Here is an 11,878-nt window from a genome sequence, read left to right on the forward strand (position 1 = left end):
ATCGTTAGGGTCATATAAGGACATGTGTCTAGAAGACCTCAACAGTCAGAGTCACATAAGGACGGGATTCTAGGAGACCTCAAAGTACGGCTTTCAAGGAGAAAACAATCAGGATTTTACGAGGGAGGACGTCTAGGAGAAAATACATTGTAGCATTGACTAAATGAGGACGTGAGGGCGAGTATCTAGGAGAAAACAGTCTAGACTATATGAGGACACGAGGGCGAGTGTCTAGGAGAAAACAGTCTGGACTATATGAGGACACGAGGGCGAGTGTCTAGGAGAAAACAGTCTAGACTATATGAGGACACGAGGGCGATTGTCTAGGAGAAAACGGTCTGGACTATATGAGGACACGAGGGCGAGTATCTAGGAGAAAACAGTCTGGACTATATGAGGACACGAGGGCGAGTGTCTTGGAGAAAACAGTCGGGACTATATGAGGACACGAGGGCGAGTGTCTAGGAGAAAACAGTCTGGACTATATGAGGACACGAGGGCGAGTGTCTTGGAGAAAACAGTCTGGACTATATGAGGACACGAGGGCGAGTGTCTAGGAGAAAACAGTCTGGACTATATGAGGACACGAGGGCGAGTGTCTAGGAGAAAACAGTCTGGACTATATGAGGACACGAGGGCGAGTGTCTAGGAGAAAACAGTCTGGACTATATGAGGACACGAGGGCGAGTATCTAGGAGAAAACAGTCTGGACTATATGAGGACACGAGGGCGAGTGTCTAGGAGAAAACAGTCTAGACTATATGAGGACACGAGGGCGAGTGTCTTGGTGAAAACAGTCTAGACTATATGAGGACACGAGGGCGAGTGTCTTGGAGAAAACAGTCTAGACTATATGAGGACACGAGGGCGAGTGTCTAGGAGAAAACAGTCTGGACTATATGAGGACACGAGGGCGAGTGTCTAAGAGAAAACAGTCTGGACTATATGAGGACACGAGGGCGAGTGTCTAGGAGAAAACAGTCTGGACTATATGAGGACACGAGGGCGAGTGTCTAGGAGAAAACAGTCTAGACTATATGAGGACACGAGGGCGAGTGTCTAGGAGAAAACAGTCTGGACTATATGAGGACACGAGGGCGAGTGTCTAGGAGAAAACAGTCTGGACTATATGAGGACACGAGGGCGAGTGTCTAGGAGAAAACAGTCTAGACTATATGAGGACACGAGGGCGAGTGTCTAGGAGAAAACAGTCTGGACTATATGAGGACACGAGGGCGAGTGTCTAGGAGAAAACAGTCTAGACTATATGAGGACACGAGGGCGAGTGTCTAGGAGAAAACAGTCTGGACTATATGAGGACACGAGGGCGAGTGTCTAGGAGAAAACAGTCTAGACTATATGAGGACACGAGGGCGAGTGTCTAGGAGAAAACAGTCTGGACTATATGAGGACACGAGGGCGAGTGTCTTGGTGAAAACAGTCTGGACTATATGAGGACACGAGGGCGAGTGTCTTGGTGAAAACAGTCTGGACTATATGAGGACACGAGGGCGAGTGTCTAGGAGAAAACAGTCTGGACTATATGAGGACACGAGGGCGAGTGTCTAGGAGAAAACAGTCTGACTATATGAGGACACGAGGGCGAGTGTCTAGGAGAAAACAGTCTAGACTATATGAGGACACGAGGGCGAGTGTCTAGGAGAAAACAGTCTGGACTATATGAGGACACGAGGGCGAGTGTCTTGGAGAAAACAGTCTGGACTATATGAGGACACGAGGGCGAGTGTCTAGGAGAAAACAGTCTGGACTATATGAGGACACGAGGGCGAGTGTCTAGGAGAAAACAGTCTGGACTATATGAGGACACGAGGGCGAGTGTCTAGGAGAAAACAGTCTGGACTATATGAGGACACGAGGGCGAGTGTCTAGGAGAAAACAGTCTGGACTATATGAGGACACGAGGGCGAGTGTCTAGGAGAAAACAGTCTGGACTATATGAGGACACGAGGGCGAGTGTCTAGGAGAAAACAGTCTGGACTATATGAGGACACGAGGGCGAGTGTCTAGGAGAAAACAGTCTAGACTATATGAGGACACGAGGGCGAGTGTCTAGGAGAAAACAGTCTAGACTATATGAGGACACGAGGGCGAGTGTCTAGGAGAAAACAGTCTGGACTATATGAGGACACGAGGGCGAGTGTCTAGGAGAAAACAGTCTAGACTATATGAGGACACGAGGGCGAGTGTCTTGGAGAAAACAGTCTAGACTATATGAGGACACGAGGGCGAGTGTCTAGGAGAAAACAGTCTAGACTATATGAGGACACGAGGGCGAGTGTCTAGGAGAAAACAGTCTAGACTATATGAGGACACGAGGGCGAGTGTCTAGGAGAAAACAGTCTGGACTATATGAGGACACGAGGGCGAGTGTCTAGGAGAAAACAGTCTGGACTATATGAGGACACGAGGGCGAGTGTCTAGGAGAAAACAGTCTGGACTATATGAGGACACGATGGCGAGTGTCTAGGAGAAAACAGTCTGGACTATATGAGGACACGAGGGCGAGTGTCTAGGAGAAAACAGTCTGGACTATATGAGGACACGAGGGCGAGTGTCTAGGAGAAAACAGTCTGGACTATATGAGGACACGAGGGCGAGTGTCTAGGAGAAAACAGTCTAGACTATATGAGGACACGAGGGCGAGTGTCTAGGAGAAAACAGTCTAGACTATATGAGGACACGAGGGCGAGTGTCTAGGAGAAAACAGTCTAGACTATATGAGGACACGAGGGCGAGTGTCTAGGAGAAAACAGTCTAGACTATATGAGGACACGAGGGCGAGTGTCTAGGAGAAAACAGTCTGGACTATATGAGGACACGAGGGCGAGTGTCTAGGAGAAAACAGTCTAGACTATATGAGGACACGAGGGCGAGTGTCTTGGTGAAAACAGTCTAGACTATATGAGGACACGAGGGCGTGTGTCTAGGAGAAAACAGTCTGGACTATATGAGGACACGAGGGCGAGTGTCTAGGAGAAAACAGTCTAGACTATATGAGGACACGAGGGCGAGTGTCTTGGTGAAAACAGTCTGGACTATATGAGGACACGAGGGCGAGTGTCTAGGAGAAAAGTGTCTGGACTATATGAGGACAGGAGGGCGAGTGTCTAGGAGAAAACAGTCTGGACTATATGAGGACACGAGGGCGAGTGTCTAGGAGAAAACAGTCTGGACTATATGAGGACACGAGGGCGAGTCTCTTGGAGAAAACAGTCTGGACTATATGAGGACACGAGGGCGAGTGTCTAGGAGAAAACAGTCTAGACTATATGAGGACACGAGGGCGAGTGTCTAGGAGAAAACAGTCTAGACTATATGAGGACAGGAGGGCGAGTGTCTAGGAGAAAACAGTCTAGACTATATGAGGACACGAGGGCGAGTGTCTAGGAGAAAACAGTCTAGACTATATGAGGACACGAGGGCGAGTGTCTAGGAGAAAACAGTCTAGACTATATGAGGACACGAGGGCGAGTATCTAGGAGAAAACAGTCTGGACTATATGAGGACACGAGGGCGAGTGTCTCGGAGAAAACAGTCTAGACTATATGAGGACACGAGGGCGAGTGTCTCGGAGAAAACAGTCTGGACTATATGAGGACACGAGGGCGAGTGTCTAGGAGAAAACAGTCTAGACTATATGAGGACACGAGGGCGAGTGTCTAGGAGAAAACAGTCTGGACTATATGAGGACACGAGGGCGAGTGTCTAGGAGAAAACAGTCTGGACTATATGAGGACACGAGGGCGAGTGTCTAGGAGAAAACAGTCTGGACTATATGAGGACACGAGGGCGAGTGTCTAGGAGAAAACAGTCTGGACTATATGAGGACACGAGGGCGAGTGTCTAGGAGAAAACAGTCTGGACTATATGAGGACACGAGGGCGAGTGTCTAGGAGAAAACAGTCTGGACTATATGAGGACACGAGGGCGAGTGTCTAGGAGAAAACAGTCTGGACTATATGAGGACACGAGGGCGAGTGTCTAGGAGAAAACAGTCTAGACTATATGAGGACACGAGGGCGAGTGTCTAGGAGAAAACAGTCTAGACTATATGAGGACACGAGGGCGAGTGTCTAGGAGAAAACAGTCTGGACTATATGAGGACACGAGGGCGAGTGTCTAGGAGAAAACAGTCTAGACTATATGAGGACACGAGGGCGAGTGTCTAGGAGAAAACAGTCTAGACTATATGAGGACACGAGGGCGAGTATCTAGGAGAAAACAGTCTGGACTATATGAGGACACGAGGGCGAGTGTCTAGGAGAAAACAGTCTAGACTATATGAGGACACGAGGGCGAGTGTCTAGGAGAAAACAGTCTGGACTATATGAGGACACGAGGGCGAGTGTCTAGGAGAAAACAGTCTGGACTATATGAGGACACGAGGGCGAGTGTCTTGGAGAAAACAGTCTGGACTATATGAGGACACGAGGGCGAGTGTCTAGGAGAAAACAGTCTGGACTATATGAGGACACGAGGGCGAGTGTCTAGGAGAAAACAGTCTGGACTATATGAGGACACGAGGGCGAGTGTCTAGGAGAAAACAGTCTGGACTATATGAGGACACGAGGGCGAGTGTCTAGGAGAAAACAGTCTAGACTATATGAGGACACGAGGGCGAGTGTCTAGGAGAAAACAGTCTAGACTATATGAGGACACGAGGGCGAGTGTCTAGGAGAAAACAGTCTAGACTATATGAGGACACGAGGGCGAGTGTCTAGGAGAAAACAGTCTAGACTATATGAGGACACGAGGGCGAGTGTCTAGGAGAAAACGGTCTAGACTATATGAGGACACGAGGGCGAGTGTCTAGGAGAAAACAGTCTGGACTATATGAGGACACGAGGGCGATTGTCTAGGAGAAAACAGTCTAGACTATATGAGGACACGAGGGCGAGTGTCTTGGTGAAAACAGTCTAGACTATATGAGGACACGAGGGCGAGTGTCTAGGAGAAAACAGTCTGGACTATATGAGGACACGAGGGCGAGTGTCTAGGAGAAAACAGTCTAGACTATATGAGGACACGAGGGCGAGTGTCTTGGTGAAAACAGTCTGGACTATATGAGGACACGAGGGCGAGTGTCTAGGAGAAAAGTGTCTGGACTATATGAGGACACGAGGGCGAGTGTCTAGGAGAAAACAGTCTGGACTATATGAGGACACGAGGGCGAGTGTCTAGGAGAAAACAGTCTGGACTATATGAGGACACGAGGGCGAGTCTCTTGGAGAAAACAGTCTGGACTATATGAGGACACGAGGGCGAGTGTCTAGGAGAAAACAGTCTAGACTATATGAGGACACGAGGGCGAGTGTCTAGGAGAAAACAGTCTAGACTATATGAGGACAGGAGGGCGAGTGTCTAGGAGAAAACAGTCTAGACTATATGAGGACACGAGGGCGAGTGTCTAGGAGAAAACAGTCTAGACTATATGAGGACACGAGGGCGAGTGTCTAGGAGAAAACAGTCTAGACTATATGAGGACACGAGGGCGAGTATCTAGGAGAAAACAGTCTGGACTATATGAGGACACGAGGGCGAGTGTCTCGGAGAAAACAGTCTAGACTATATGAGGACACGAGGGCGAGTGTCTCGGAGAAAACAGTCTAGACTATATGAGGACACGAGGGCGAGTGTCTCGGAGAAAACAGTCTAGACTATATGAGGACACGAGGGCGAGTGTCTAGGAGAAAACAGTCTAGACTATATGAGGACACGAGGGCGAGTGTCTAGGAGAAAATAGAAATAAAACAGATAAAAAGACGTGATGGTATAGACTAAGATTCTGTAATTGTTAGTGGATCAGCTCAGATTTGGAAAGTCTGAGTGGAAGTTACAGAAAAAATGACAGGATTATGCAGGGACCCTACTTTTCGTCGACTACTACAACCAATATACAGTGTGATATACAGCGGGCATTATTCTCGGGCTCCACCAGGTCTCCATAAAGGAAGACAAAGGAGAAAACACTCCGACCATGCAGTGGGGACCAAATATAGAGATACAGACGGCGGGTTACGAATTCTGGAATAAAGAGATTGTACAATGACACGTGACACTTTCGGGAACTAAACTACACGTATATACTATTCTAAATGGCTCCAAATGTGAATTGCATTTAGGGATGATAAATTACAACGTCGTTTGTTTATAAAAGGATATATAACGTTTGTTTACATATATTTACATTTGTCTGGCATTGTCACTTTATGGTCTGTTTGAGAGCTCTTGCAATGATGTACGTTTAATAGCCATCCATCACGCGCTACACTTATCAGCGTATTAATACAACACAAACCGGAACTACAACATCCAGGATAATTAAGTTTAACGACTAATTATTTTGTCTACATTATTTGTTATAAAAAATATGCCATTTGCGCATTACGTTGATCATAAAATGAGTTTGCTTTAAAAAGTTCCATGTACTATTTTGTTTGCCAAAAAAACACGCGACCATATTCCGGCTGTTCCAGCGACTGACAAAAAATCTGCTGACTGTCGATAAGGCTGGAATTATGAATTTTAAATATGAATTGAAGCATTTAAAAATGAAAAACGTAAAAGGAATGTAAATATAAGCGTTGAACTGGTTAAGTATGTTATTTATGATCTATTTTGATACCAGAGCTTTGCCAGCAAACAAATTATAATGTGCGTATGTTGTTTGCTTGCAAAGCTCTGGCATTCAAATACATTGTAGATCATAAATACCATACAAAAACAGTTCAATGCTTAAGTAACCTTGCTTGTATATCTTACAGTAATTAATAAATCAGTTAACAATTTAATAATTATTCAATATGGAAACAGTATTTGTAAAAGCTGTTATAAGAATGATGCTGTATCATAGAACACTACACGTACGGATATCATACCCTCGGCCTTACATACTATTTACTGGATGTTTTATCAACAAAAACATACTGGAATTCAAAGATAGATATCCAATGGTTTGTTTGTATCATCAAATAATACCTACCTAATGGGAGATACACGAAGAATGGAAGCCAACAAACAACAAATAATACCTACCTAATGGGAGATACACGAAGAATGGAAGCCAACAAACATCAAATAATACCTACCTAATGGGAGATACACGAAGAATGGAAGCCAACAAACAACAAATAATACCTACCTAATGGGAGATACACGAAGAATGGAAGCCAACAAACATCAAATAATACCTACCTAATGGGAGATACACGAAGAATGGAAGCCAACAAACATCAAATAATACCTACCTAATGGGAGATACACGAAGAATGGAAGCCAACAAACATCAAATAATACCTACCTAATGGGAGATACACGAAGAATGGAAGCCAACAAACATCAAATAATACCTACCTAATGGGAGATACACGAAGAATGGAAGCCAACAAACATCAAATAATACCTACCTAATGGGAGATACACGAAGAATGGAAGCCACCAAACAACAAATAATACCTACCTAATGGGAGATACACGAAGAATGGAAGCCACCAAACAACAAATAATACCTACCTAATGGGAGATACACGAAGAATGGAAGCCACCAAACAACAAATAATACCTACCTAATGGGAGATACACGAAGAATGGAAGCCAACAAACAACAAATAATACCTACCTAATGGGAGATACACGAAGAATGGAAGCCAACAAACATCAAATAATACCTACCTAATGGGAGATACACGAAGAATGGAAGCCAACAAACATCAAATAATACCTACCTAATGGGAGATACACGAAGAATGGAAGCCAACAAACAACAAATAATACCTACCTAATGGGAGATACACGAAGAATGGAAGCCAACAAACATCAAATAATACCTACCTAATGGGAGATACACGAAGAATGGAAGCCAACAAACAACAAATAATACCTACCTAATGGGAGATACACGAAGAATGGAAGCCAACAAACAACAAATAATACCTACCTAATGGGAGATACACGAAGAATGGAAGCCAACAAACAACAAATAATACCTACCTAATGGGAGATACACGAAGAATGGAAGCCAACAAACAACAAATAATACCTACCTAATGGGAGATACACGAAGAATGGAAGCCAACAAACATCAAATAATACCTACCTAATGGGAGATACACGAAGAATGGAAGCCAACAAACAACAAATAATACCTACCTAATGGGAGATACACGAAGAATGGAAGCCAACAAACATCAAATAATACCTACCTAATGGGAGATACACGAAGAATGGAAGCCAACAAACAACGAAAGCTCCAACGACGCGGCCGAGCGTAATCGCCGCTTTGTTCTCCTGTTTAAAACAAGCAATTCTTTTCCTCATTGAAGACACTGCTTCATTTTTATTCCTTGCAATATCACAGTAATCAGCAGACACGGGTACATCGACATCTGTTTCACTTATCTTCGTTGCTGAAATGGCATAAACGTGTGCCGTTGCGTTTGACACGTCCGTTACAATACTGACGTCACTTCCGGAATCATCGGAGGCATTACTGATGAAACTTTTGTTGTTTCTGCCTTCAGACGTATCATGTATACGTTTAGGCCTGGCTCGGTGTATCCGTAAATTTATGTCATTTGATCCACTACCCATAGATTTCACACCGGTTTTCATTGCTTTTAAATTCCGTTTAACTATTTGAAAAATGCGTAAATACAAACAACTCATGACGATCGTGGGTAAAAAGAACAGACCAAACGCACTGAACAGTACATAGCCGGTGTCCATATTATGAAAGCACATTGAGGGATTTGGGGGTGCTGATGTCCCCCACCCAAACAACGGCGGGACTGTCATCGCAACGGAGCATAACCACACAATGAAAACTAATATAATGACCTTCCGTCTCGTCATGATGACGGTGTAACGAAGGGGCCTGGTCACGCCTATATATCGGTCAACACTTATCACACACAGTGTCAAGTTGGACAATGTGCAACAAAACACGTCCAGTCTGGCCCAAATTATACATAGTATCTTTCCAAAGGGCCACGAGTCCAAAATATCCAAAATGGCCGAGAAAGGCAGCACAACGATCCCTAACAACAGATCGGCAAACGCCAAGTTTATAACGAAATAAGTTGTAACACTTTTCTTAAGTTTGGGATGACGATGAACCGCCATCAACACAAGGACATTTCCTCCAACAATTATGATATCAATTAAAAGAAATATACTTCCAGGAATTAAAACAATTAAATCAAAGTGCTCCTTTGATATGTTAGTTGTATTTATAGCAGCGCCCTCTGGGGACAGAGTGACCGGTGGCTCCGTCTCGTTCCACATAATGCCACATCTGTTTCAGAGCGATGTTTGCTATAAACTAACGCGTTGCCTTCCGAGCTATATGTGATCGATTTGACGGCCAGATTGTACCAGGTCCTACAGGCTAGTGGCACTCGCGATCTCTCACTTACAAATACTGTTTCTTACGGCGGGTTTCCTTCTCAGCTTCCTCTGATGTCAATTACTGATCCTGGATTTCCTTTGTCTTAAAGATAAGTTCTGTACATTACATAGTTCGATGACATGGTGTTTGTCAAGCATTAGATAAAACAAATTTTAATTAAGAAAATGAAATTAACAGTTCAAAAATATTCCAACAACATATAATTATTGATTTTGTTTAGGTTAATACAAAGAATTGTTAACCTGAAAAAAGTGATAATCCCCGAGACTTGAGGCCGAGAGAAATATATCAGATTTAGAAGTTAACCTGTCTAATCCGATTCCCTGCCCGGTCAAGTATATTCCTTTATTTTATAAGATTTTCTTATTCAGCTGTATGTAGCTTTCAGGTCAGATAAGACAGTGTGTCAGAATACTCAATGATCAGATTAGACAAGTTGGCTGAATACTTAATGGTCAGATTAGACAAGGTGTCGGAATATTTAATGGTAAGATTAGACAATGTGTCAGAATACTCAATGGCCATAATAAACAGTGTCAGAATAGTCCGTTTCACGGTTATCCAAAAGTTTTCTCCCCTGTAACGTTTATCGCCCTATGTGCGCAGGTGCGGAATGTCATGTCGCTTCCGGATAGTTTACCGGATAGTTGTCAAATGCAAAAATGTAAACAGCTATGGGGAAGATTTATTGTTGTGTAACAGGTTGCTCAAACTACAGCGGAAAAATAATTGACAACAGGAAGGTGTCACTGCATCGTGTTCCTGTGGACAGCAAGATTTCAAGAGCCTGGAGCAACGGGTTAAGTGTTTTAGGAAGAACTTTACATTAAAAAACACCACTTGTTTGTGTAGTGAACATTTTGTTGGGAGAGGTGGTCCGTCTGCAGAATATCCGATCCCGAGTGTTTTCCCTCAAAAAACCTTCAAAACATCCAAGGTAAATATCTCGAATTAGTATAATGACATGTGGAATCCGCAATGGTTTTGTAAATTCATTGACAAAATGATCGTTTAAAGAGCATGTGTATGGTCCATTACGTTTATTTTTTTTTATATTGTTGTTGTTTTTCAAATAAATGTGCGTTACGGTCACAGCTTGTGATAATAAATAGGTAAATGCCAGTTTTTTTTATATTAACTCACATCATACACGTGACTTTCTTTATGGATGCACATATTTAATACATGTACACGTGCTGTATCATCAAACAGCATTTGTTTTCGATATTTAAATATAACGGCCATATATTTTGCATAATCCAATTGACATATTGATAAGATTTATGAAACTATGTTTTTTCATTCTTGTGTGCATTTTAAAATCTAATTACCCTAGTTTTTTTTTTTTTTTTTTTTTTTAGAATTGTGTTTTGACATCTTAATTTTTCTTTTTCAGATTTCTGATTCCCTGTGCACACCACACATAATTTTAAAAGGGGAAGATGATAATTCTTCTGGAGAGAATGAAGATGGTGTTCTGCAGAGCTCTCTCCATGCCAACATTTCTTTTCTGGAGACCTCAGTGTTTATGTATGACTATGCAGGAGTAATTTCAGAGAACCATGTGTGTTCCCAGACTAATAAGTCTGAGCAAACAGATGATGTTGTGATACTGTCAAGGGAGGAGTTTGAAGAACTCTGCTGTCTTCCACACCCTTCAGAAGAAGAGACAAAACAAAACACTGTTGATGTAGGAATTCAGTGCAAATTACCAGTCATAACTATGAGGACATCAAAAACAATGATGATGATGTGATGTTTTACACTGGACTCCCATCCTTTCCTGCTCTCATTATGATTTTGAGCCGTCTAAAAACCCGCGCAAACATGTCCTACTGGAGGGGCAGCCATTCAGCTGGCGAGAAAATGTATCAGAGAAGTGGAAAACAGAAACCTGGACCAAAAAGGAAACTGAGAATTGAAGATGAATTTCTCCTAGTGATGATGAGATTTCGTCTTGGTTTGTTGTTGGAGGACCTAGGCCAGACGATTTTGTATCAGTGTGACAACTTGCTGCAACATTTGGCGGACGTGGGTACAATTTTTGGCTCAGGATCTGGTTACTTTGCTTATGTTTTGGCCAAGTAAGGAAGCAGTCCAAAGTAACATGTCAGCCACATTTAGGAGACGATATCTAAATACACGTGTTATACTGGACTGTACCGAGATACGGACAGAGACACCAGAATCTACCAGAGCTAAGTCACTGCTGTATTCAAACTATAAGTCTCATATGACCTGGAAGGTTTTGGTAGGCATCATACCAGCTGGAGTGCCTAGTTTGGTGACAATCTTGTTATGCTGCCAGCATCTCAGACAAAAAGATTACAGATAAGTCTGGAGTGGTAGATATGTGTGATGATGGTGATGCAATCATGGTGGACAAAGGATTTCTTATATCAGACATGACTACTCCTAAGAACATCCAACTGATCATACCACCATTCAAGA

At 43.3% G+C, this 11,878-nt stretch overlaps 1 protein-coding gene across 1 annotated transcript in view; it reads right to left on the minus strand.

Moving 5' to 3' along the window:
- Positions 1-8,814, minus strand: part of LOC117340761 (alpha-1A adrenergic receptor-like) — a 46,915-nt gene extending 38,101 nt beyond the window's left edge. The window contains exon 1 of the mRNA XM_033902521.1: positions 8,223-8,814. Within this exon, the coding sequence (XP_033758412.1) occupies positions 8,223-8,814 (592 nt within the window). The remainder of the gene's footprint in view (positions 1-8,222) is intronic.
- Between the last annotated feature and the right edge of the window lie 3,064 nt (positions 8,815-11,878).

Source organism: Pecten maximus, chromosome 13, assembly GCF_902652985.1.
Source record: "Pecten maximus chromosome 13, xPecMax1.1, whole genome shotgun sequence".
NCBI lineage: Eukaryota > Metazoa > Mollusca > Bivalvia > Pectinida > Pectinidae > Pecten > Pecten maximus.